This window comes from Seriola aureovittata, chromosome 15, assembly GCF_021018895.1.
Source record: "Seriola aureovittata isolate HTS-2021-v1 ecotype China chromosome 15, ASM2101889v1, whole genome shotgun sequence".
Taxonomy (NCBI): domain Eukaryota; kingdom Metazoa; phylum Chordata; class Actinopteri; order Carangiformes; family Carangidae; genus Seriola; species Seriola aureovittata.
In genome coordinates, this window is record NC_079378.1 from 7151088 (window position 1) to 7178940 (window position 27853).

The following is a 27853-nucleotide window of genomic DNA, read 5'->3' on the forward strand; positions in this document are numbered from 1 at the left end:
AGAAGGAATGTGTTATAGATTTAGTGTCACTAAATGCTAAGGGGTGACTGTGTGTGTGTGTGTGTGTGTGTGTGTGTGTGTGTGTGTGTGTGTGTGTGTGTGTGTGTGTGGTGTGTGTGTGTGTGTGTGTGTGTGTGTGTGTGTGTGTGTGTGTGTGTGTGTGTGTGTGTGTGTGTGACTGTGACTGTGTGTGTGACTGTGTGTGTGACTGTGTGTGTGACTGTGTGTGTGTGTGACTGTGTGTGTGTGACTGTGTGTGTGTGACTGTGTGTGCCTGTGCATTCTTGTCTTACCCGGCGTTGGTTGAGGCTGCCCGGGCTGGTCGGGGAGGGGCTGGGAGATTTTCCCGAGTGAGGAGTGGACAGCTGACTGGCCGGCGTCCCGTTCACTGGAGGGAGAAAACGAGGGCGGGGAAATGGAGCAGGGTGGGAGACAGGGGTGGAGACAGAGAGAGAAATATTGAAATAGATGATCCTTTTCGATGTGAATACACGTTTTCTAGAACTGTTATATTTCTGAGTGTCTAGCAGCAGCCCACACTTCCGCCCTCAGCATCCATCCATTCACATGAATGAGGCAGAGGAGGAGGACAAGAGGGGGAGGAAGAGAGAAAGGAAACAAGCACTGAAGTCCACACTGGTTTTCTTTTTTTTTTTTTTTAAATAAGCTCCAACTAAATACAAACCCTGTTGCTCTAAATCTCCCTGTGAAACAAGCCAGTTATACTTGAGCCTCATGTGTGCATCTAATAATCACATCATGTTCTAGGCTTCGAGTGCATGGCTGGAAGTCAACATTACAACACCAGGCTGTCCTCATTTCCATCCCGTTTAATGTACTTGTGACCTCAGCGTGGTCTACTTCTCCAGCTGCAGCACAGCACAAAAAAACCCAGTGGCATCACCTCATTAAACAAGAACATTAGATTAATCAACGCTCCGCCCGAATCCTGTGTGTGGTCAAGCAAAAAACTAGATTGGGAAAAAAAAAAATCCTAACAGTATCATTAACCTGCACACATTCCAACATGAGCCCGCTTTTCGTTGGACTGAAAATATGGGTAATTGTCTCTTGGCAACAAGGCACAGTTTCAACTCAAGTCAACTCCATGAAGCAGCAGTGATTGGAGATACAAATGGTAAATGAAACCCAATCCTCACAGAGATGGAATCTAAAAATCTAGATAAAATAGATCCAGTGTAGATTTAAAAAAAATAAATAAATAAAATTCACCACCAGGTTTCCTATTTCCTGCCACTCCCCGGCCGTTTAAAAAAAAATTGTAAGCTTTAATGTATTAGCCTATAATTAATAAAGTATTGCTGCTTGTAAACAATATTTAATTTGCAGTAACATTTTCAGATCCCGTTATTCGCGATGCAGCAGAGGAGTGAAACCTGTGGGGGAGATATAAGTGGTCCAACCTTGACTGTTTAATGTTTATTCCCCTGCGGAGATCAAAGAACTTTGTGAATTATTCAAGGCAAAGAAGATGAAGCCCACGGCGGACTAAAATAGCACCGGCTGCCACGGAGAGGAGCGACTCGTATTTTACCCAAAAAAAAACGAAGAAAGAAAGAAGCTCAAGTGCTTTTGTCTGAGCAATAAATTCCTGGACATCTTCATTGATGAAACTCAGCATCAGCGTTACGCACACAGACAGACACTCCTCCCGGTTACACAACGGGTAACGTTTAAAGACATCTCCCCTACTACAAAAATCACAACCTCACAAAGTCAATGATATTCAAAGTCACATCAGCGGTGAAGCACAAACAACCAGTGTAACCTACTTTCCAGGAAAGGAACAAATATAGGCTAAAGTTTGAGCTGCCGGGAGGGAAAATGACAAACGCTGTTTCACACATAAGCCGAATAAAACGTCGCGTTGTTTTGAGGTTCCTACCTTCCACTTCCAGCATGACGAAAAACACAGTGATAATCCAAAGCGGGGTAAAGAGAAGAAGAAGAAGAAGAGGAAGAGGGAGGAGAGGAAGAACAGCACCTCTGAACGCGCTCCGCCCGAGTGTGATAGTAAACTGTGGTGAATGGGAGAGATGGAGCAGAGCTGTACTACACGGAGAGGCGGGGAGGATGCTTGCGCAAACTCTGACGCGCACCGGGGACAGAGAGGCAGAAAGAGAGAGCGAGAGACGGACAGACAGCAGGGTAGAAGCAAGAAAAATAAAATACATCTATTATTTGATATGTTCCATTCCAGGAAAACTGTGCAGAGATTTAAAACTTGAACTATAGGAGTGAAACTGGGAGAATTCGAGAGCGATTAGTGCAGAATCAGATGAATATACATGCTGGAGAAAAAAAAAAAAAAAAAAAAAGCAATGCTGCAGCATGCTCTGCCTTCAGGGCTTTTTCTTATTCCTGCATTCAGAAGATGTGAGGTCATGTAGAGGTAGAATAAAGCCTGAAAACAAGGAGATGTTCAATAATCTGAAACATAAGAAGTTCATGTTCTGGAAGAGATGAATTAAGTCTGGAGCAGGGGTGCAGCGGTAGAGCCAGTCGCCATTAGTCTTGATGTTGGTGGTTAGAGTCTAGTGCAGTAAGACGCACTTAAAGTTGCTTTGGACAAAAGCCATTGCCAAATGAATGATTTTCTTTTTAGATTTGTCATGCATGGATATTCACAAGACCTCACAAGACCTCACAAGTGAGCTGTGCAGGCAGTGAATATGGAAAAGCACCTTGTGTTTCTGCCCGTTTCCAGCTGTGTGATGTGCTTGATGATACATAGGCTACATATTAAATTTCACATGGCTACATGGTGAGATAAGCAGCTAAAATTAGGCTGCTAGCGGTTACCTAACAGGATTTTTTTTTTTTTATGTTTACTTGGACTTAACATAGTAACACCTACGAGTCAGTCCAAGCATTTTCAATGCCAAAGTACAAAGTAGGAAACAACGAGCATCTACAGCCATGCTAGCAGCTCTCTGAGGCTGTATCAGGCACTAATGCCAAACACAAAATACATCTGAGGCTGATGGGATTGTCAATAGTTCTGCAGTATCTGGTCATAAACCAAAGTACTGGATGCAAAGTTAAGGGACAAGCTCTCACAATTAATCCTGAGGGGAACATGAATGTTTGTTCCAAATTTCATTGTTATACAGCCAGTAGTTGTTGACATTTTACTCAAAACTACAAAAGCCAACTTCATGGTGGTGCTAGAGGAAAAGTCGTGTGATCGCCAAAGTGGCTAGCATTCATCCTCTGGGGACCATGAATGTCTGAACAAAGTTTCATAGCAATCCATCCAATAGTTAGTTAGTTGGACTAAAGTTGTGGATTGACTGACAGACCAGCATTGCCATCCCTATAGAGCCATGATGCTAGCGTGGCTAAAATACTAGCATGGTAAAACCATGCATAAACAGAACCGACACAATTCCTGAATGTGGCAGCAACTGGTGGCGAGCAACACATTCAACACATGAGCTGTGAACAAAAATAAAAGCTACAACTACAGCAAGCCATATGGGTCAAAGGAGTTTCTATTTAATATTGGCAGATTGACAAACGAAATCTGGCATCCTCTTGGGAATCTAAAAGCAGCGTCTTTTTTTTTTTTTTTTCCTTCTCCATCCTGGGAACGACAAAACAGCCTTAATGGATTAATGAGACTTGATAACTAGCTAATCACATCCTTCTGTGTACATCTCTTACCATGTGTTCCATGTCACACTTGTGTATTATCACACCTTTATTTTAAACACCACACCCTACCATACACATATTGTTTCGTAAAAATGGAATGTGTAATAACACATGGTTCTTAATATAAACATATGGTAACATGTGGAAGTTCCTGCATGTTCATTAAAGGCTGTTGAAAGGCATTCGTGGAATTTCAGCACATGAAATCAGTGAGTTTAGCAGCACTATGACCCATGACACACGTTTTGGGACAACTGCTCCTATATAACAGGCAAAGCCCAGTCAAAGATCACACATTTTGAAAGTAGATAAGAGTGGAAACACAATGCTGTTTCATAAACACAAAGCTGCCTAGAGGCATGCCATTATCTTGTCTTTTGTCCAAATACCAATACTGCCTTGGACATGAATGTGTTTTTCCTCACACCCTCTGTTATCTGTTACCCTCCATGTGCTTATCTGGTTTCAGAGAGTACACGTGTACCCTGCAGGAGTGGGTTTTACGGGGCAAGAAAAGTGGCGAAGGCTGCAGACATCATGTGATCACAGTTCAGGAAGTGTCACAGCTGATTCTCCTGGAGATATGCGGGGATTTATTTGTGGGTCGGCCGCCCCGCGCACGCTTCGACGTAAAGTCTCTCCCGTCACACGGAGTTGCTCATGACAGAAAGAGAAAGACGAGACCCCCGAAGTATCAGCGTGATGCTTGTTGACACCATCTGTAGTTCTCTGTTAATTTTAGCTGACATGAGGCATCAGAGGAGAGCAGAGAAACAGATGGCGAGACAGGGAGAGAAACTATGTATGAGTGCAAATTGTTTTCTCACATTATTTTGGGTGTGTGTGTGTGTGTGTGTGTGTGTGTGTGTGTGTGTGTGTGTGTGTGTGTGTGTGTGTGTGTGTGTGTGTGTGTATAGACACTGAGCCGGGGGTTGTGAGATCATCACAGAATGAGGCTTCGAGTGATGACAGTGTACTGCTGACACACAAGAACCTGCCCACACACACAAACACATACACACACACACATATGCATACACAAAACCGACAGAACACAGTGCCACATCAGACTCTCGACAACGTGAGTGTTGTTTCAACGAGGCCACATCTTTGTTGCCTTGAAATTGCGAACTGACTGAAATTTTACTGAACAGCTGCAAGTTGAATCAGCTGTTGTGATCATTGACGGCCGTTCAGAAAAAAGTCAAGATGTAATTTTTATCTTCAGATTTCATCAGTTGAAATTCGTAAACACAAGTTTAATGCTTTTGGTTCATATCACTTATATTATTTGATCACTGCGTCATGAAGACTTGTGATTCACTGACTATTGAGACCCACAGTATGATTCACCTGCCAAACATACAACACAACAGTCTCTATGCTTTGAGGTTTTCAATAAGAAGAACATTTTGTGCAGAGAAGCAGCCTGATTATTGTGTTTTATTATTATTACAGTGCTTCTGAATTGATTCAGCAGATTTCTCAGAAGGCTCGTGTTCTCGAAACAGACTAGACAGGACAATGTTTGTCGAGTCTGATGAAGCTATAACAATCACTAAAAAGTTTCACAATCCTTCTCATTCCATCGTCTAAATGTTTTAAGTTTTATTCAAAATGTTTGCAAATGTTTGACTTTATTTGATATCATTTCATCACAATTTTGTAAATGTATGTAATTCTTTAGGTGGAAAGTTTTTACACCTTTGTCACAGTGTCATACAGAAAATGGGAACAATAAAGTGATAAGTTTATAGTTTTATAAGCAAATATCTTTCATTCCTGTAAGATAATGCATATATTGAAAAATTTGGGAGTTTTTAGGTGAAATATTTCAATAATTTTGCACATGGATCCAGTTAAAGATGGGTTTCTGTTTTCACTTTGACATTAACGCATCTTTTTTGTTGATCAGTCAAAAATTTGCTTTGATTCAATGTAAAACAAAAACGTAATAACTTGCATGTGAGGTGAATATCTTTTCTATCTGTTGTAATTCTATATTTATTTCCCCAATATAACTCCTGGTTGTCCTCTTTGTGTTTTTGTGTGACTGTCTGTCTCACCAGTCTGTTTGTCTGTTCCTCACACACACACACACACACACACACACACACACACACACACACACACACACACACACACACACACACACAAACAATGAGGAGCAGGCGGACACACAAAAGGACACCAGGTGGTGTTTGGCGGCACGTGTGTTGTGTTACATGCTCGCTCACTTTCACCATCTCTTTCACTATCTCAGGCGGCATCTACACTTCACATCTCCTCTGTGCGGCTCCTTCGGTCCAGATTATTAGATGTGATAAAGAATTTTTATTAACGCCTGTGTTGGCTGGAGGAAAAATGAATGTGGGACTTCGAGGCCGTGCTCAGAACACCTGAAGACCTGCAGTAAGGTTTAAAACTACTGAAGTTCTTTGTCTTTATCTCTCCAAGTGTGGATGAGCAATAATAAAATCCTACAGGCGCTGGTTTCTAAATATCAAAAACTGGACAGAACTTTCTTATCTGGTGTCCACACCAGTTATTTCGTTGGCAATATCTCAGATAAAATGGTTTAGAGTGCAGCTGCTTTTAAATAAATGAATAATTAATTGAATAATGAATCAACTTTCATCTAAATGCATTATTCTGCAGTCACTTGACTTAAAACCCAACACCAGATTTTTATATTTATAACTAACACTGATGTGATACTGATGGATATATTGATCTTTCTTTTTTGCTGACTGTCATTTCAGCCTTGATGTCAGGAATCTGTGCAGACTCCACAAGGTTTAAGACCAGAGGACATCAGCAAAAATAGTGCTCGATAAACATCAGCAGTCCCACATGTTCCAGATGAGGCGGGGAACTGGGGAACAGCAAGTGACCAACCATCCTAGATTCACTTGTTGAATCTACACTTCAAGGTAAATATGTCAGTCACGTGAGATGTTTGTTTTTGTTATATTTTTAGGTCTTTACTTTGATTTAGGAGTGCAATAAAAAGTTCTTTCATTATTGGTTAATCTGTTAATTACCTTTTATGATTAACTGACTAAATGTTTAAGCAGTAAACATTCGGAAAACAGGAGACAAATTGCTTGTTTTGTCAATCAAACAGTCCAAACCCAACACATGATCATGAGCTCGTAGATCAGCTAATTGATTAAGAGATTACTCATTTCAGCAATAGTTGTTGTGATGATACTGTACCGTCCAGTTAAAATGAAACTGTTAATCACAGTTTCTCAAATATTAAACATTTATGTGATGACAAATTGCAAATAAATCACGAGTAAATGTAAGGCACGCTCTGTTTGTCATCATACCACTGTAACACAGTGATCTATGACTTTTGTTAATTGCTACACTCGTCTGTATCAACAAAAATTTGTAATTTCCTTCCCACATAATGAGAGAGAGAGAGATTCTGCTCTATTTGACATCTATTTTATTTTAATGTTTGTTATCCGTAGTGAGACAGGACCTCAGTGAGGCCTTCGTGTGAACATGTTGAATAACAACAGAACAGGCACCTCAATAAGCCATGTGCTACAGCAGCCGGTATCAGCTGTTGTTGACTATCACCATAATCGTTGGACAAATTGTCCAGGAAGGGAAAGGGGGCACGGTAGCAGTAACAAAGCAGCAGAAACACAAACAACTGATCCATCAGTTATCTTTCATTTCCTCCTGTCGCTCCACCGACATCTCTCCTGATACAAACGGATGATGTCTTAGGGAATGAATTCAGTGCAGTGCTAAACAGTCAACAACAACCCGGGAGCATTTGATGATATTAAGCGGCGGAAGCAGCGAGGGAAGGGGGAACGTTTCTGAGAAGTGAGAACGCCGCGATGGTCTGACTCAGGGTTCCAGCGAGGGCCGAGCGTCAGTCGGCTCCGCTGCTCCACTGCAGGGCCATTTCGCCGGAAGTCACCGCCATATATGGCTGTCACCGACTATTGTGTCTGTGGCAACATGCTCCTACTGTGCTATGTTTCCATGGCAACCAAGACGAGTCAGTCTCATTTTCCCCCTCTGTCTCAGTCTCTTGTTCTCTCTCTCTCTCTCTCTCTCTCTCTCTCTCTCTCTCTCTCTCTCTTACACATACACACACACACACACACACACACACACACAGTAGTATACACACCTTCCTCCCAGACTAGCTTCAGCTGACGTGATCACATCAGCCTATGACTCACCCTCATAACCTTTTCCCCAAAGTTTTCAAGCCATCAGCATCCAGAACTTTCTGTTCTCACCCCAGCTGTTTCTCTGCACCTTGCTTTTTCTTTCACTTCGCAGCTCAGTTCAAAACACATTAACAACTACTGGTTTTCACTCCGCAACACCACATAGCTGTTTTGAGGCATCACAAAAAAAAAAAAAAAAAAGAAAGTGTGTCAGTGCATGCTCGAGATGCTTCAACAGCAGGTGGAATGATTTCTTTCTGGGGAGTTTCTGTATGTTGCATCACCTGTCGCCGCGTCAACCCCAACCCAACACGTCCCCATTCGCTCTCAGATCACCAAAAATAATAATAACAGTGAGAATGAAAAGTCAAGTGCTCCTGTTGCATAACTGGGCGTTTTACGCAGCCAAAGCTCAAGCTGTGCAATCAGAAAAAAGAACAACCTGATATTTTGTTAAAGCTCAAAACTCAAAAGCTCTCACCAGCTTCAAGCCAGCGTGAATGTTTGCCACACACAGAGCTGCATTCAGCTTTTATAATTATTACTCTGTTGTGTTTCAGAGCTTTTTTTTTTGCTTTGCTGTTGCCTCTAAAAGGAGTTTTTTGGCTTTTTCTGGCGTCATTATCAGTCGTAAACAACACAGTAGATACTGTAGCAAGCCCTCACCATTTCATTACATTTTATTAGTATGTCAGGTGAAGATCGGCTTGCAGGGAGCTGCAGGATTGAGTCACCAACCCCCCTTCTCTCTTCTTTCCCTCTCATCTTCACTCTCGCTCCCCTTCTTTTTTTTCACCTCTCTCATCCCTGTTTGCCTTTTTCTCCACTCCCTTGTGAAATCATTCTCATTTGAATTCATATTCTGCATGCAATGAGACACAGCTCACAATGCACGCACATACACACACAGTTCACATCGCCAGGCACACCACAGAGCTCTGATTTCATTGCAGTGTTTATTCATACTGTTTTCATTTGCAGCGACTCTGCAACACTGATTAAGTAATGAGCTAGAAAACACCAAGCAATCAAATGGGGAAGTATTAGGACGCAAGTAACTCCCAACTGTGTCCATCAGGTCTGAGACGCTGCACACACAGATGCAAGTACACACACTCAAGCATCATTCAGGGCAATGACACTGTTCCAAATTTCATTAACAGATTGAGTCATTGAGAGGAAAAGGAGACAAGAAGAAGAAGAAGGAAAGAAGGAAACTTATTTCACTGTCTTACCAGAAGCAGGGGACTTGCTGCGCCGTGATTGGATGACGGTCCTCGGGGAGCCTCGGCTCAGAGAGCCAGACATCTTCCCATAGTTCACCGACTTCATCGTACGACACTCTGCGAGCACAAACACAAAACAGACAGGTGTGTTGAGAAACCATTTGAAAAACACAAATTCCTTCGCATTTATTAATTCATCCACCCAAAAAAATATGTTTAAGTTTTAGAAAAAGACTCTACATATGAGAGAAATCCAGGGACTACAGTGTTTAAATGCACTTGTAGCAAATGAACAGCTGGAAATAAAGCACGAAAAAGCTGCTACACTCTTGCTGCTGGCACACACACACACACACACACACACAAAAGGATGCACCGGAGGAGTGAATATTAAGTGTGTGCTACTGTGGCATGACCTTGTGTTTTGTGACACACACACTTAAATAAAAAAGCTTTAACACAATATCAAGTGAGTAAGCATTTTGAAGCACAGTTCTGCTCTAGCCTATTGTTGTTTTACTGTTTTGATTGATTTTGACCTTCAGTCATGCAAGAAAACAGAAAAGCACTAATGTATCAACACAGCTGTAATTGGTCTTACCTTCAGGTCCCCCTGCAAAAATGAGTTCTGACCTTCACTGGGCTGGCTTTCCAAGCGTAATTATTGTGGTGGTTCAGGAGTGACAGCTATGACTCACGGAGGTCTGATATTTCACAGACACACACAGTCCTGATAAATGAGCTATGTGATGGTACTCACACACCCTCCCTGCTTCCTTCATCCCCAAAACTTTGCTCCTCTCCTGTTCATTAACCCAGCCCCATTATAGCTCATTATCATTTTAGACCAGCGGGAAGGCAAAATTATACACAGTCTGGCATGTGGCATGTCTTTGTCTGCACGTGTATGTGTGAGTGTGAGTGCGTATAACCGTGTGTGTGTGTGTGTGTGTGTGTGTGTGTGTGTGTGTGCGTGCGTGTGTGTGTGTGTTACGTGCATGTCAGTCGTTGTGGCCCAGTGAGTAATGTACAATGCAGAGTGTTAACATGATGACAGTGTGCCAGAGCTGAGGCAGAGGCGATAATTATAGTGATGCTGAGAGGAGGTGAAGCTGTCTGCAGCTCTGACTCCGACCGTCTCTCTGACTGTTTCCTTTGTCGCTTTGCTTTCCTGTCTGTCTGCTTCTGCCTCAGGGCTCCTGCCCAGCACCTCTTGCTCTCTGTGTTCCAGGACATGAGGAGGTGTCAAAATGTGCTCTCGGTCCTCTGGGACACAGAAAAAAGATATAGAGTGTGTGTATGTTTTGTATTAACCACTTTTTGTGAGGACAAAACTGGATGTTTGGGGACTAGTCCCCACAAAGGTGAAGCATTTACATTAGGATTAAGGTAAACTTCCAGTAAATTCTCTTTAACTGAGTTACCGAGGAGCCCTTGACCGCACCATCAGCAACTCACCAGCATGTAATGGATTACAAGGGCTTATGAGAAACTAAGGCCAACAAAGGTAAACAGGTCGCTTCCTGTGGATTGACAAAAAGAAATGGAAATCTGGAGGAGCCTTTGAGATCGGACAGGCCTCGTTGGTCAGCTGTGACCTCTGCCGTGAAATGCAGACAGAAAAAAGTTCAAATACACTCCAAACCAGACAGGAATGCAAAAAGCAGAAAGCAGTGGACATAAACACCGGGTGTTCGGTCTGCACACACAGTCCTCACAGACATAAGCAGATAATTAAATTTGTCAAACAAGTCACTGTGGCTACATGGACGAGGAAAGGAGCTTAAGTTGCATAAAGATGAGATTCATTTCTTTCTTATGGCTGGTTCCTATGACAAATCATTTATGGGGGCAATCATCAGTAACTAATGAAAATGCAGATACACTGGGAACACCTTGTTGCATGTAGGAGGTTGTTTTGTGGATGTTCTCAAAAGAGAGGCAGATTACCAAAGGGAAACTAAGGAAGGCTAAAGGAAGCAGCTATTGTGCAAATGAAAGGAGAGTAAAGGGTGAAGAGGGGGAGGAAAAAAGAGAAAGAGATAAAATGGGGTTGGAAGGGGGTGGGGGGAGGTGGACGTTGGTGACCCAGGTGGGCTGGATTATGGGGGGGAACAAATGAATTGAATAAACCTTTGAACAAAAGCCAGAACACACTCATTCATGTAGGAGACAGGAAGCAAGATGAGAGGATGAGAATACAGATGAGCATTAAATGGCAGGAGTCTTCTGCGACAGCGATGCAGAAGAACAGAGAGACAGACAGAAACACACACAGACAGGTGAAGTGAGGACAGAACGTATCCTCAGTCGACCACGGTGGAGAGACAGGCAGAGAGGAGGAAGAGGAACAATGATACAATAGGTTAGACGGTGGCTTAAGTGCAGCGTACCCGCTCCTTCCAAGAAAAGAGAGGAGCGGAGAGGGAAAAGAGAGGAGAGGAGGGGTGGTGAGAGACCACGGAGCGTAATGAAGTGGACAGCCTACACAGTCCTCTGCCACCTGAACCAGGGAGATGTGTCATATATAGGGAAGATAAGGAGGAGTGCTGTGCATCTGAAAAGACAAGATGAGCTTTTTTTTTTTTTCTTTTTTACAAGTCAACAAGGAGAGAATATTCTGACTAATAAGCAGAGAGTAAGGCTGGATGGTATGGACAAAATGAACATCCTCTCAAAAAACGAACTGGATCTTGATACAAAATATCATTTTAAGATTAGCAGACTACATTCACAATAAGATTTAAAGAAATTCTCCCTACTTGTCCACGGGCATGAGACAAATTCATCAATGCCGTTTTGTGTTTTTATGCTCACAGTCTGAAGATATATTGAATGATATGAAGAGACAGTTCATTTTATCTCATGAATGTCTGTGGGTCAAATTGCAGCTTCCCTCAAAAAGGTCATAGGGAAAAAGAAGTTTCCTCAATGATGTAATGGCACTCTAGCCATTACATAATAGTCAGAGCCAGACAAACAGGAAGTGGGAAAGTATTTATTTCTTCATTTCTTAGTAAACAGTGAAATTACAGATTTTTATAATTATGTTAGATTAATCTTTGGAGAAATCAGTGTATTTGTCTCTTTGCTCTGGTTAGACAACATTTGAACAGTCAGATTTTTCACTACTGAACCGCATGGTAATGTAAAACTAGCAATTTGAAAGTAATAATTCCCTCATTTTTAAAATGAGTGAAACAGAACACGGAACAACTCCTCCCGTTTTATCACAGTGTGATTACACTAAATGATAAATTGCTTAAAGGTCCCATATTGTGTAAAGGTAGATTTCCCTGTTTTGTTTGATTATAAAGCAGTGTAGGTTCTATATTAATACTGTCAAAGTCAAGCAAAGTGCTCAGTCCACAGAGAAATGCAAACAGCCTGTATACAGAAACTGCACCTTAAAACGAGCCATCGGGACTTCTGTAACTTTGTGATGTCACAACAAAGCAGTCACCGCCCTAAGCCACGCCCAGCCCATCTGGCCCCACCATCCAGCCTCGCAGGATTTGGTTTCTCTGAGTGTTTACCTGAAATCTGCTATATTTTCATTAAATCACTCAGAAAACATTCAGCCAATCAATAGAGAGGCTCAGAGCCTCTCTTCTGATTGGCTCACCGACCTGTTGTTACTAGAGCTACAGAGAAGCCTGAGAGAGGAGACCACAAATATATCTTCTTATGGATCAGCACTTCAAATAAAACCCAGGGAAAGTGTTTGAAAAAATATGGGACCTTTAACCCTAGAAAATATAGCAAAAAAATAAATAAAACATTTATTATAAATAATGAGAAAACACAGCTGTGGGTTGGAAGGAAATGGAGGAGGGGAAGGAAGAACATTAGAGGGCCAACTGGAGAGTCAGCTGTGAAACGTCAGAGGAACTAACAGTCTCCTCACCACTCTCGTCCAGCATCAAGTCGTCTTGGTAGCGGAACTTCTCTGGTCCACATGCAACAAAAATGTCCTCATCGCCAAAGAAGTCCTGCAGACATGAGACCTGGAAAGACATGCAGAAGACTTCAGTTATTATATTTCCCTGTCATTTAATTATCCAAGTCGGTGTCATTTGTGCCTCACACTTACACAGATAACACACATTCAATGGCAGCTTTCTACTGTTACAAGGCTGAATGCTTTGCTCAAGGGCACATGTAACCCACATTAAATGGCATAAATAAATAATTATAAATAATTAATTAAATTGCATGAATAAATTAGTTAAGTGTGTGCGTTTCATTAAATAAGAGCAATTTAAAAAATAGCTGATAGTAATTTAATGGGCACAATTAAAGGTTTGCTTATAAAAAATTGTAATGATGTGTCCCCTTTAAGAGACAAGATGGCGAGCCAAACCCGCGGACTACGTTCCCAAAGATAAGGATCCATCCTGGCGCCAGTGAGAGGACACACTGCCTGCGTTTAGGACTATGGTCGAACTTGGTGCCACAGCGGTGAGAGTGTTAGAACTATTGTCTTCTAACTGAACTTAATTGGAATTCATAATTAACTGAACTTGAACTGTCACAGTCATACTGTATTTGCATTCATAATTTTCAAGAGTTATGATTTTGGGTACAGTAATGTTTATTCAGTTTTGATTTGAAAACTGTGAAGTCTTATTTCACCTGAGAAGGGAAGAAAAAGAGTTAACTCAAGAACATAACAGAACCAATATAGGTACAGCTTAGTTACCTAAAAGCAAGAAAACCACTTACAGACCGGTCTAATAATAGAAACTAAATCTCAAATTCTAAAATAAAGAACTTAAACAAATCATCCAGCCTGGGTGGATCACCTGAACTAAACTATTTCTAACCTAGGTAAAAGAACTCAAAGGAGGAAAAGAGAGTTTGATTCGCATTTTCATTACCTGCAGGACTATACATTGGATTGAGTAAATTGTTATATTTGTATGTTTTGTCTCTAAGTTTAGTAAAGTGCCAGCTTTTGTATTCAAAGTAGCTTTATTAGTGTCATGTGGTTGAAACAAGTGCTACACACAGATTCTCACAACATCGATTTCCCAGCTGATTTTTGCAGATTTTGAATGACAATTCTCCAGTCAGATGTCGAGTGTGAGGCTACTGATACAATGAATACAACACAGCACACAAGATGCAATGTGTAGAAGACACTCGCTCAGTGTGCTCTACTTTGCACATGGTCACAAATTTAACATTCCCTTCCTGTGCTCAGGTGAAAAGGCACGTCCACTGGAGCCCCAGGAGACGCATAATGAACATCAGAGCTTTCTATTTGTGTGTGTGTGTGTGTTCCTGTTTGCATGCACGCTCATGGGTGTCTGTGAATTTCTTTTACGCATGCCCAACAAGTCCCGAGCTGCAGGGCTGCGTTGTTTCTGCACTTTTATCAGTCTATCAGCGGCTATAATGAGACCTTGCTGACTCACTCATTTTGCTGATGCTCTGCAGCACGTGCTCCCAACATCCAGAGAAGCGGGGGCTCTGTTCCCTGAAAACTTGTATCTCATAAATGGTAATGAATAACAAAGAAGAGGAATTAAGATGAGAGAGAGAGAGAGAGAGAGTGCATAAGGTACATGAGCTGCACAGAGATATAAGTGGAGAGAGAGAGAGAGAGAGAGAGTGCATAAGGTACATGAGCTGCACAGAGATATAAGTGGAGAGAGAGAGAGAGAGAGAGAGAGATAGCCTGAGAGGCAGAGAGAAGTAAAAAATTAGAACTGTTGAACTCTGTAAGCTATCTGACTCACAGATAAAAAGCCGTTGTAATGAGTCACTGTCATTCTTTGCCAGACTCCATACTGTGAAGCTAATTCCACACCTACAGCGACACGCTGACAGACACTGATTTAAAAACATGAGGTCACTAAATGCATCACAACAGGAACTGGTTCATTAGAGAAGAAAGGTTTTTTGATAAGAGGGTCTGCAGAATCTTCAATATTTTGCCTCAAGGTGTCTCATTTATGCATCACTCTGAACCTAAACTCTTCACCTGTTCCATTCTGTCTGCACAAGACTGATGTTATTCATTTTCTTGTAAGCTCTCCTAGGAAGCGGTCTCAGCAACAGGGTGTTTATTATGACAAATAAACAAAGAAACATGCTGCTCTTCATTATTTTCTATTTGATTTAGTTGACAGCTGATTCCATATCTGATTTAAACTCAGCATGATTTACTCAAATAACTTTAATTACACCCCCAAAGGCCCCTACCATCACATTTCCACCCCGAGCCATCAATACTCCAAATAATATTTCACGATAGGCAGAAGAGGATTTACAGGAAGACGAGAGTTCATTCATCCGCTATGACAAATCTCCCACCAAAAAACCTATTAAGAGCTATTACAATTGAGGCTGCATGCATGTCTAGCATCGCCTGGAGTTAGCACATAAACACAAAGCTGCCGTTATTGCATTTTCATGGCAATTAACATCCAAGAATCCATTTAAATTCCTATTAGCCACCGATCAACGCCCCAAAAGAAAGTCACAGCTGATGTAACAGCATTATCGACAAAATACCCAGTAAACAGTGAAGAGGCCATTCTGTGTGTGTGTGTGTGTGTGTGTGTGTGTGTGTGTGTGTGTGTGTGTGTGTGTGTGTGAGTGTGAGAGAATATACGTGTGAGCAAGTGGGGAGGCGAGAAGTTTTTATCTCAGACGCAGACTCTCTGTGGACTGTGGATCCTTTTCATTTTACATTTTCAAATCATTGCTCAGCGTCTTCTGCCTGATTCCTGCGCACACTTGGCCACACATCACATGAAGGCACACGTCTCTGCACAGGCACACATGGATACCTGTGCATGCGTGTGTGTGTGCATGTGTATGTATGAGGAAGAGATATTATTCTAGTTTCATAACAGGCTGCATATTGCTTTGTTCCCTGATATCCCCCGACACTGTGTTAGTGATTATTTCAGGCGCGAGCGGCTCAAAGTCCTAACAAGACGGCAGTGATACAGATGCTGCTGCTCTTAACATCTCCCCAGTGTGTCGTGGCCACTTCTACCTGTAATTGGACTGTTTTTTATTTCATTGTATTTTCACATTATTTTCCTCTTTATCATCAGTTTCATATTGCCTGCTGTTGCATACAGTACTTATAGTATCTGCTGTCCACTGTGTCCACTGAGCACAGTCATTTTACTTTCACAGTATTCAGAGATTCTCGTTTATATTGTTGGCTCAGCTTGTATCTGTTGTCACATATTCATAGTCAGGCTCTCTTGCAGTACAATGTGAAGATGCTGGATTGGTTCTCAGGGGAATAGTGAGGACATTTCTCATTTTCAGGCAGTTTAGAGACAATTCATTTATTAACCCTAACCCTAACCTGCATATTTATAATTAGAATAATTATAAGTAGCAGCCCCAGTGCAAGGCAGAGTCATGCTATCACTGCCCAATGAGTTGCGATGATTATTCGGTGGGTCAATCAACAGGGAAATATCTGGTTAATCGAGTCATTTTTCAAGTATTCTCTGGCTTCAGCTTCTCAAAGTTTTTTTTTGCTTTTCTTTGTATCATACAGTATATCTGTGTGACTGTTTGTCAGACAGAAAAGGTGACCTTCAGCTCTGGTAAACTGAGATTAATATTTTTCACAATTTTCTGACATTTTATGGAAAGAACATTTAATACGTTTTATCAAAAACTAATCCGCAGATTATTTGATAATGAAAATAATTGTTAGTTGCAGCCCTAACATGCTGTTTTGCCGTGAGGACTTGTGTTTGATACAAGAACAGGCATGCAGAAATGGCACTTTTTAAAAAAAAATGCTAACAATGATAAAGATGCCACTTACACGGCCTGGATGACCTACAGAGAATGGACAAAATAAAAGCTATATCAAACAATATATGTGTAAAGCCGTCCACCTACAGTTGGAATCTACAACTGGAAGATATTTCGGTATTTTTGCTTAAAAATGACTTTCAGCTCCCATATTATATAAAGAGAGATTTCATGTCTTTTTTTATATAAAGCAGGTCTAGGTTCTATATTAATACTGTGAAAGTGTCAAAGCGCTCAGCCTACACAGAAATGCACACTGCATTCAGAAACTGAGCCTTAAAATGAGGACCTTTGTAACTTTGTGATGTCACAACAAAGCAGTAACCACTCTCAGCCATGGCCCAAGCCCCGTCCACCTGGACCCACTGTCCAGCCTCGCTGGATTTGGATTCTCCGAGTGTTTACCTGAAGTCTGCTATATTTTTATTCAGTCACTCAGAAAACAGTCAGCCAATCAGAAGAGAGGCTCAGAGCCTCTCTTCTGATTGACTCACTGACCTGTTGTTAGGTCAGAGAAGCCTGAGAGAGGAGATGTAGAACTACATTGAGGTGGTTTTTGGTTCTTAAAACCACAAATACATCTTCCTATGGATATGAAAAGTTCAAATAAAACGCTCAACTGGTAAAGTGTAAAATCGGTTAATAAGTTTACAAATTTGCCAATTATTGTTTTATTTCATCAGACTAACCAATTAATGTATTAGTCATTTCAGCTCTAAAGTAACGATAATGATTAATATGCATCAGTTTTGTGCTTGTATTCTTTTGAAGGCCCCATGATGTTTATTTACAAGACACTCATCCCAGTGCAAACTGTGTGTGTTTGCTGTTTAGAGTCGGACTGACCACATCCTCAGGCCTGGACTGCTGCTGCTGGACTCAACCAAGAGGATGTTGCTGGATTGAGGCTCTTTGAGGCTGCTCATCCCAAGATAGAAACTATAGCACACCAGAAATGTCAGGTACACAGGGAGGGGAGAGGACACACGCAGAGTGTAATCAGAGAGATGAGTCTGGAGAGGAGAAGTGAGGGGATAGAGGGAGGGGTAGTCTCCATGTAGGGCAGTCTCTGAGGGCAGCATTAAGCTGAGGGTAAACTAATATGGAGCAGCACAGCAACACATACTGTGCTGTATACCGAGAAGGGCGTGAAAAAGTATGGTTGCCATGGTGATAATGCCTTCTAGGCTTTGGTGCATGGCTGGTGCATGCCACTGACTCCATGATGTGCACACTGTGATAGAGAGCGCCATCATTCATATTTTATCTACTATGGGCACAGCACTCATGGTACAGAACTGTGTCATTCACACAAATCCACACACAAACACATACAAGAGGGAAATGGCCTGGTTAATGTTGAAATACTCACAATATCATCTCTTTAAAAAAAAAAGATGATGCTGAGAAGAAGAAGCTGCAATTCTAGTAAAGACAGATGGGCCAATGAATGATGAAGGGCAGAGAGGAGCTGGTATGGGTGAAAACAGATGAAAAAAACAAAACAAAAACAGAGACAGTCAGAGATGAAACCAAATCCTCCGAGTCAGAAAGGAAGCAAACAGACAGAGGGAAAAGAGTAACAGAGGAGGAGATCTATTCCTGACTGCTGCTCTGAGCCCAATGACAAAACAAGCTGCTTTGATGTCTCTGGTGCTGCGTTCTCACAGAGAACCGGCTCGGTTACACAACATCTACCGCTGCTAAAACAAGGACAGGAAGAAACAAACAGAGAAACAGAGGAAAAGAGCAGCTAAAATAAGACGACGGGAAAAGAGCAGGGGAGTGTGGAAATTGGCAAATTCACAAGCCTGCCATCAGCTTTTTTCCCTGCATCTTTATTAAACTGACTCAAAGGCTGGGTCACGATCATCAAACCACTTGCCCACATTAAATATGATCTTTACATTTCCATAATGTTGTTCTAACATCAAATTGCAGGAGTGAGGCACAGGGGTTGACAGGTTAGCTGATTGTGTATCACATCTCACGTGACTGAGAAACTCAAATTCCCTTCACCATGACTGACAGGATAGTTTATTATCCGTCATGATGCTAACAAAAGGGGGAAAGGACATCTGTTTGATATGTATCTATATCCAGAACACAAGAATTACATAGAAAGGCTTGCATAAAAAGATGACAAGAGAGGCGTGACCTCTATAAATGTGACCATCATCCCAACAATGGAGTAGCTCTCAGACAACACATTTATACTCTCACTACGCCACCTAGTGTAGAATCAATCACCAAACACCCTCTAGAGTGTCTGTGTCTCTCTATCTCTCCTTCTCAATTTGTTCTTCTTCTCTTTCTTTGAGATTAAATACTAATCACATTTAGAAATCTACTGCAAGTCATGATTTTCACAACATCACTGCAAAGGTAGACCACAAAGTGAGACAAGACAAAATTGGTTACACCACATGGTGGCACTGTTTAATAACCACATGATGTAGAGAGACTCATAAGCTGTTCTATACAAATTCACAAATTCAAAGATCCTTGTTTTTATAACTGCACCACCACAAAAACAGGGTGATATACAGTCTAGGAGCCAAGAATATACAGTAAATTAAATGAGACACACTAACTACCTGGATTTTAAGAGGAGGATCAAAGAGAGAAGGATAGAGAGACAGACCACAGCAGCAGACACATTAAGACGTTTCAAATCTGGGTCTCTGTGGATTAATACTTTTAGTCACTCTATTTGGTGTGTGTCAGGAGGGATGAGTGTGGAGCTGCTGTGCAGATTTTTAGTTTGGGTGCTCAGGGACACCTGGGGATATGTGTGGAGAGAGACCAACAGTAACAGTAAAAAAAAAAAAAAAAAAAAAAATTTTTAAAGCCTATACAATAAAAATATATACTCTACACTATCTTATCCCACCTTTTATGAGATTATACACAAATGACCAGATAGCTACACACATATACACTGGTGTCTGAGCCTGCAGGTGGTGCAAATTCTTAGCACTTTATGTTTAAACAGTCTGTCTGCTCTCCTCTGATTTCAGGTCTGCCTGAGGACTCATCTGTCAGGACCTGCCTCTTTAGTGGGACTTTCTCACAGCCACTCAGAGGTAACCTGACCGTAAATGTGTGAGAGCACGTCTATAAACAATAGAGAGTTTAATTATAATCGTCTTAAGTCATTTATCAAAAGGGAAATGTGGAAAATGTGAGGATTTGCTGCTTTTTTCTACTTTATAGCATGTTGGATTGAATATCTTTGGGTTTTGAAGATGGCAATGCCAAAAAAGAAAATGTTAGCTGCAGCCCTAGTTACAGTACCACAGCTCAATTCAGCAGTTTTTTTGTGTTTGGTCTTTCTCTGGTAAGAAACAGAGGCATTTCTCTGAGACTGGAACAAACAGGCAGCTACAGCACAAAGCCAGGAAAATAAATTAATAAATAAAAAAGGAAAACCACTAATCTACTGCGCCACAGTAGACTCGCAGCGGTTACACAGAGGACATGGTGAGGTCAACATAATCCTGCCCACAGAAAGACCACATTTTGGAGGGACGAGCTGTCGCTGCACTCTGCCAGGGGAGCTTAGCTCAGTGGAGCTGTCCACGGTGCTGAATCAACTGCAGCCGGCCGACAGGGCCCGCCCTGCTGCTCAGATACACTCACCACAGAGAGACAGGCGGATGGATAGACGGATGGATGGATGGATACTAAAGGACAGGCAGACTGACAGAGTAACAGATGAATATATTGGTACAAGATAAAGAGAGACAGAAACAGAGAAGGCAAACATGCAGGTGAAAGAATAAAAAAAAAAAAGGAATGAAAAATATGACACTGATTGAAAAAGCTTTAACATTTACACAGCAGCATGGTAAGACTGACACAGACACTTTCAGTATTTCTTAACTATGCATGTGGACCATAATTAATATAATTACATAAAACCTATAATTTAATAACCTACGAGTCTTTAACTGACAGTAATGTTACAGAAATTAGCGAGGAAATTCTGCAGGGTTACAATCCCTGAAAAAACAAACACATCCCTTGTCACTGTGAGGAATATACAGCATATTCAAATATCTGCACAAAAGTTCTCAGTCTCACTCTCAAAATGAAACAGGCAAAATGCATTTCCTTACACTCCAGGGGAATTTAAATGATCTCCTCAGACCAAAGGAGACACAGAAATGGGCAGGCAAAGAGTCACGCTGGCTGACAGGAGGAAAGGTAGACGGAAATCGATCTGAAAGAGGCAAGAGGGAGGGATGAAACCCACGGCACCCCGAGGGAGAGTTCACACACACATACACACACCGCATGACCTCACTCAGCACCCTGCGCACTGTTCCCATCTCATCAGACAACTGACAGGGGTTGGGAAATGACAGAGAGGAGCGAGAAAGGATGGAGGTCAGGAGGGGCTAAAAAATACAAACAGGAAAATAGAGCAGCAGCGGCGACGTGAGGCCAATTAGCAGTGCAGTGGCTGAGTTAGTGCTGGTGTTACTGCGTTCACCTCAAACCAGCACAGCAGACTGCCTGCCTGCCTGCCCGGCTGGCTGGCTGGCTGCTCTGTTGCATAACAACTTATGTAACAGCTTCTGCTCTCCACAGGGGGAAAGCAAACTTTCTTTTGGAGCTGTGTCTGTGTTTCTCTCAAAGAGTGAGAGCATCCCGCCTGTCCTTCATGTGTCTGAAGGGAGCCAACTTTTTTTGCAGCCATGAAATAAATAAAAAGTAAGGAATTATGCAGCACCGTTCCCATGGGGATACAAATCGGACACAACATGGGCCTCAACTTGCCTTTCCTCTTTCAACCCTTTTCTCTCTTGTGTTTTTGAAGGATCCCCCTGATTTTCATCAGATTTGTCAAGTTATCTCATACCGTCTTGTTTTTCATCTGCCTCCCTCCCTCTCCCTCCTCTACCCCAGACTGTTCATTCCTCCACTGGTTTCTTTCATCTCCCCCTCTATTGATCTCTCTGCCCCTTTCAATCTGTTGTCTAACATCTGTTTTTCAGGGATCTGTGTGTGTGTGTGTGTGTGTGTGTGTGTGTGTGTGTGTGTGTGTGTGTGTGTGTGTGTGTGCGTGTGTGCAACTGATTGTGAGTGCGTTAAATTAAGGAGCTGAACGTGTAAGTACACGTGTTACTACAGCAAGCATTGACAGAAGACGTCCATGATAGTTAGTGAGTGAGTGAGTGAGTGAGTGATTATCACAACAGCTGTTGATTCATTTTCTGATGATGGACTAATTGATTAATCGTCTTATTGTTTCAGCGTCAGTAAGAATACAACAAAAGCTAGCTCTGGTGAGAGCTCCATGTACTAAGGGCAGGATGGGAAATATCTGAAAAGAAAATATCACTCCCACTCCAGTTTAACTGCAGTAACAGAGAGGAGGGAAACATGCATATAAATTGAACTGCATGTAAAACTGTTTTGATTATGCAGTATGCTGCTATACACAGTTTATATTTGATATAAGTGACAAAATGAAGTGAAGTACAATATGAGGTACATTTAGATATGCCAACATGCAGATTAAATCAGTCGAGGTTGATGTTGACAGACAGAAATACAGGAGCTACTCATAAAAATAAATAAATAAAATCAAACAATAAAGAAATTATTGGAAAAACTACCTACTAGGGATTGTTTATCATTGTTTATCATTGAGGCAGTGTTAATAGAAGTTGCAACTGTGCAGATGCAGGAATATTTTCTATTTGTTCAAAATGGTGCAGTGCAAGAATTTTGTGATGTACTTAAAAAACATAGTTTACTGTACATTAAATTTTAATCTTAAGGTGCGTTTTTTATAAAGACTTGCCTTCTAACTGGAGTGGAGAAGCATTGTAGCTTCTAATGTTTACAACCTAGTTTCTTGGTGGCTCCCTCACTGAGTCATGATTAGACAAAACCCCTGAGATATGTCGCGGTCCCGCTCTTTAAGTGAATGAAAACAATCTTTCAAATGCAGATTTACTTGAGAGAGATTAGAGAGTGAGTGAGTCAGGAAGTGCATGAGCCAGACAGTGCGTGTGTGTGTACGCGCGCGTGCCCGCGAGTGCGTGATGAAGTTGTGGTGTGACTCGGTTCTCAACAGTCTGCCAGTGCCCGAAATGTCTGCCATCGATCCTAATTTGGCAGCAGATCCTCTGACTACAGACAGCTCCCCAATCTGCCACTCTCTGCTGGTAGACAGAGACACACACAAGCAAACTAACAGAGACAGACAGACAGGCAGACAGAAAAACAACACATCGTAAACAACCTGTTTACACACAGAAACAGAGCTTTAAATGTAAGATTTCTACAGAGGAATTCATCATCAGTGTCATCTGCAAATATAGGCTACTGTATGGTAGCAAATACACTATATACTAGGTCCATGACACACATTCACACATTCAACACATACCCCCCACCCTCCTCGCACACACACGCACACACACACACACACGATGCTGTGCTGACTAACTGTGACTCAGCAGATCAGCAGCAGCAGATGGACTTTGCTTCCCACAATCCTCCTATGCAGAACAAAAAGTGACATCATCAACATACAATCTATCAAATAGGGATTAAAAAAACGTTAAATGCTTTGTTTTTGAGCAGAGCATAATCCCAGCATTTCATAGTACACAATATATCTAAGTGATATAGTCCCTGCAGAGCTGAATATAGCCGAAAGAGGTCAAGTGAGGAGACAGGGAGGGAACAAAACTAAAGAAAAGTAAGAGACAAAGTGAGAAAACAGGAGAGAGGATGAGACAAATGAAGGTGCGGTGGTGGGGAGGGACAGACAGAGAGAGGGAAAGAGGATAGAGAGAGGGGGAGAGAGAGAGAGAGAGAGAGAGTGGGGGAGAGCGAGCCATGCCATATGTTGCAGCTCTTGGATTTGGGGATGCATGTCGAGTGTGTTAATTAAATGAGGACTAAATAGCCGTAAAAACAATGGCGCATGTTGACAGCAAGAGACAGACGGACTGAGAAAAATGAAATAAAGGGAAGTGAGAGAAATAGGATCAGAGGGGCCATGAGCAGCTATGGACACGAGGAAAGCAAATTTGTTGATAGTAAGAAAACTGAAAATTATATAAGAGGATAAAATATGATGCAGATAGAGAGAGAATCAGAAACAGTAATGGGTGGAAAGAAATTGAAAAGAAAATGCGAGACACAGAGAGATGAAGAAGGAGGCTGCAGAGGAAACAGGAAGATAAAAGGATATTAAAAGCTCTTCAGCCTTGCCAGCAAGGAGAAGAACAGGCCAACAATGCGGTTTGAAAAGTGAGAGCTGCACTGCAGATAGTGGTTCAGACTCACTCTTCTCCTGTAGACATATAACTTCTGTGTTGCACGCGCCATTTAATTAGCACAGAAACATACCAACAGTATTATCAGTGATAAATACATAAGGGTTGAGGGAAAAGCGCATGTAATTATAACGCTTCACAGAAAAGGACACAAGCTTTGAAGACACTTATTTGCAAATAGGGATGTTCCTGTAAGTTGAATGGCAAGTAGCACCGTAGGGCTACGTAATAACATAAGCACTTCGTTATGTGAGTTTTTCAGGCAGCATGAGACAGTGAGCAATTCTAAGAAGGTCAGTTCATCTGTACCAGTCCAAAAAAACAAAAAAAAAACCAAAGCAAAAAAAACAAAAACAAAGCTAAACTATTTGATAGGTCGAGAGAAGAATCGGTGCAAGACGAGCAGTTAGAATACATCCTCTGATCTGTGCTACCTCTTCATCGTCTCATGCCAAACTGAGGGCAGACTGGATGCAATTCTACAGTGACTCACTATCGCAGCGTAGTACATGATGGGATGTGCTGTGGCTAGCTGGTTAGCATGCTACATTCAGTAGAAAAGCAGTGACAGAGATAGAAGCAGAACAAGACAGTTCTTAGTGAGTAAAGTAATGAAGTTTGATTCTAAACTAACAGCATTTCTTCCAGACTGGTAAGAAAACAGCTGTTAATGCTAATGTTAGCTGGGTAGCAATATTAAACGCTTACATATAGCACCTTTAAATGTAATTTCTAACGAAAACGTGGACAGATGCCATTAAAGAGGTAAATGAGAAAATATTTTTTGGCATTTAATTGAACTGACCCTTTAAACCCTCTTTAGAAGTGCTTATGCTTTATTTATCTAAGCCTTGTATTTTTAGTACAGGCAGCCTACGCGGGAATCATACCTCTTGCCCATGCTCAACTCACTGAGACACATACTTAAGGATTTCATTAGTGAGAAACTCAAAATCAGAATGCAACCAACCTTAGAAATGACTAATTGGCATCACTTCATGCACTGGTTGATAACTGCCTACAGTTAATGGATACTGATGCATGAGCAGAAATCTTGATGAGTCTTTTAAAAAAGAGTGTGTGTCAATATCTGTGCCTAAGTATGCATAAGCCTTGCAAGGCTCAAGGCTGGCAGCTGGGGTCCAACATATAGTGTCTGTGTGTGTGTGCGTGTCTGTGTCTGTGTGTGTGTGTGTAAACAGAGCTTAGATGTATTAATAGACCAGCCATGTCCGTGTCCTAAGCCACTTACAGGTCGTCTACCTTCTTGATCAGACCAATCCAGCTATACACCATCCCACCACCACGCTAATGCATGATATCACAGCAGGTTGGCCGGTTCCTAGGCAACTAGATCGAATCATCATAAAAACCGGCCAAGGTGAAGAGCCTGCCAAGAAACAGGAGGTTGTGGTATCCCCAAAGGAGAAGGGGACAGAGCTAAAAATACCACCTACCAGATACAGTGAGACCTGAGACAGTGGGAGAATCAATATCACAGTGGGGGTGGAACTTGATATATTCTTTCTCACACTCGGTTGCTCGTATTACCGACAGAAATATGATATCCAAAACTATCACAGTAGAGTGAGCTCCCAGTGGGAAAACTGAGTATATAGCACATATCAGCAGCTCACAGCCTGTCATACGTTGTCTGCTCTCTTTCAACATCTCATTATTATCAGTTCTCCCCCAAGTAGTGCCAAACTGAAAATCTTTAACAGTGATAGAGAAGACATTGAAAAAAACAACCACCAAAGCCAAAGTTTTATAGCATAAATCCTGTGGATATGTATCAAACACCTAAATATGTTTTTGGTGCTGACTTGGTGCCTGGTAAGAGCAAGAGTCCAAATTAGATTTTTATTTTTACCAGTTATATTCTGTATTTTAAGTTCTTGTACAGCTGCCTGTGTTAATTTAGTTGACTTTGTAAAATAAAAAAAAGGGGTTTGGGAGAAATATACTCCTCAGAGCAAGGTATCACAAACAGGACTGTTTCGGTATTAAAAAACGAAACTCAGTTGTCATATTGGCAATAATACTGAAAAGCCTCAGCACACAGTCCATCACAAATGTATAGTATACACATAATCACACACACATACATGAAGAGGCATAAAAAGAGGACTGACAGTAGACTGTGGCTAAAACAGACTTTTCAGATACCAAAAACGTAATCCATTATTCATCTTAGCACACTTCAGCTGCAGTGTTTGTAACTGAGCTGGACTTCTGAGAAAAAACTTTTGAAAATAGAATGAAATGAATAAAAAAAAAGTAATCATGTATGTAGGGGGAAAAAAATAATGAGAAGTCTTCATAGGCTGCTGCAATCCTTGAGAACGATTAGAGACAAAGAGAACGAGATGAAGACTAGGGCTGTGGGGATGTTCGTATACATCCTGCCCCACTGTCTCTGGCCTCATTACAGGGGGTTAATGAAGGCAAGAAGCCTGAGCTCCGGCTCTCAGATGCTCTCTCTCTAGGCTGTGCTGCTCTGCTGGGACTCAACATTACTGGCAGCCAGGCCCAGAAACCTACTTCTTCCGTAGGCTCGGTGACGGACATGGCTCAGCTGACGGCAGCAGCCCACACAAACACTCAAGTAGGCACACATGCACGCACCTGCACCCACACAGACACACATACTCTGCTTAACCCTTAAAGTAACCTTTTCCCAGTGCGTACTCGGGTAATTACCTTTAGCACACTCCTGATATTCAATAATGCATATTTAAGTGTCATTAACATACAGTTTTTTTCACTAGTCATCCCATCCCATTATTGTTATTATAATTCAGATGTATATTTAGACAATTTATGCAACTGTTAGTTTGTTATTATTTCATTTAACATGTTTGATTTTGTCAGATCTCATGGTATTTTTGTATTTTCTGTTATGCTAAGACTGATTCTCTCCCCCTCTCTTTCTATAATGGTTACGTTGACATGGATTAACCACATTTCATAGGGGGTTTAAGTTTGCTACATGATTATCCAGTGTTTTCTGAGACCTTTCACCCATTCAGAAACAGGAGGCTGTTCAGGTCTTACCCAGGAATTCCTCTCATGCATAAAACACACATGGATACTCTCGATCCTACGCAAAGATGCTCTGATCCAGTCTCTTTTCTAACCTGTTTTTTCATCATCGATCCCCATCTTGCTTTAGAATCCCTCTTTTTTCCCCTTTCAGTTCTCTTAATAACATAACCACAAACGCAAACTCTCCCACATGCATTAACCCACGCACGCACACACAGTCACACATAAAAACAAGAAGGAGTTGGTTGAGCACTCAGCCCAGCCCAGGCCAATTTGGCAGCGAGCATGTTACCATGCCTACAGGCCCAATCAATACCACGTCTAAAAATAGCATAACCATAATAGTCTTACTTCCAATGGCAGAGTGGTGAACCGGGCGAGAGCAGCATTTATTGTGTAATCTCCAAGATAACTGTAACCAGTGGCGACCGCAAGTTAGCGAGCATTGTGCAAAAGCGTGAGTTAAATCCCCAACAGGAGGTTTCTCAAGGAAAACCTGATCCTGGGATTTTATTGGCTGGTGCTGGGATCTCACAGCAGGGTCAGATCAGGAAATCTGGAATGACTTCCTGCTGGTTTAACAGTGGATCAA

At 41.7% G+C, this 27853-nt stretch overlaps 1 protein-coding gene and 1 long non-coding RNA gene across 8 annotated transcripts in view; one reads left to right on the forward strand and one right to left on the reverse strand.

The window, feature by feature from the left end:
- The window catches only part of LOC130182601 (serine/threonine-protein kinase DCLK1-like), a 50624-nt gene that overhangs the window by 18752 nt on the left and 4019 nt on the right, over window positions 1-27853 (reverse strand). For 3 of the 5 annotated variants that reach the window (XM_056397637.1, XM_056397636.1, XM_056397639.1), the window contains exons 4-6: window positions 13017-13116; window positions 9119-9226; window positions 294-388 (exon numbers count right to left, since the gene is read on the reverse strand). In XM_056397637.1, the coding sequence (XP_056253612.1) occupies window positions 294-388; window positions 9119-9226; window positions 13017-13116 (303 nt within the window). Of the gene's footprint in view, window positions 1-293; window positions 389-1906; window positions 2271-6590; window positions 6600-9118; window positions 9227-13016; window positions 13117-27853 lie in introns of those variants that run through there. The other 2 variants (XM_056397640.1, XM_056397638.1) reach the window with 2 other exon arrangements.
- The window catches only part of LOC130182605 (uncharacterized), a 41285-nt gene that overhangs the window by 7759 nt on the left and 5673 nt on the right, over window positions 1-27853 (forward strand). Inside the window, exons 4-9 of one of the 3 annotated variants that reach the window (XR_008829728.1) lie at window positions 5942-6090; window positions 6441-6611; window positions 9047-9253; window positions 13452-13570; window positions 17744-17871; window positions 19930-19995. This is a non-coding gene — a long non-coding RNA (uncharacterized LOC130182605). The remainder of the gene's footprint in view (window positions 1-5941; window positions 6091-6440; window positions 6612-9046; window positions 9254-13451; window positions 13571-17743; window positions 17872-19929; window positions 19996-27853) is intronic. The other 2 variants (XR_008829726.1, XR_008829727.1) reach the window with 2 other exon arrangements.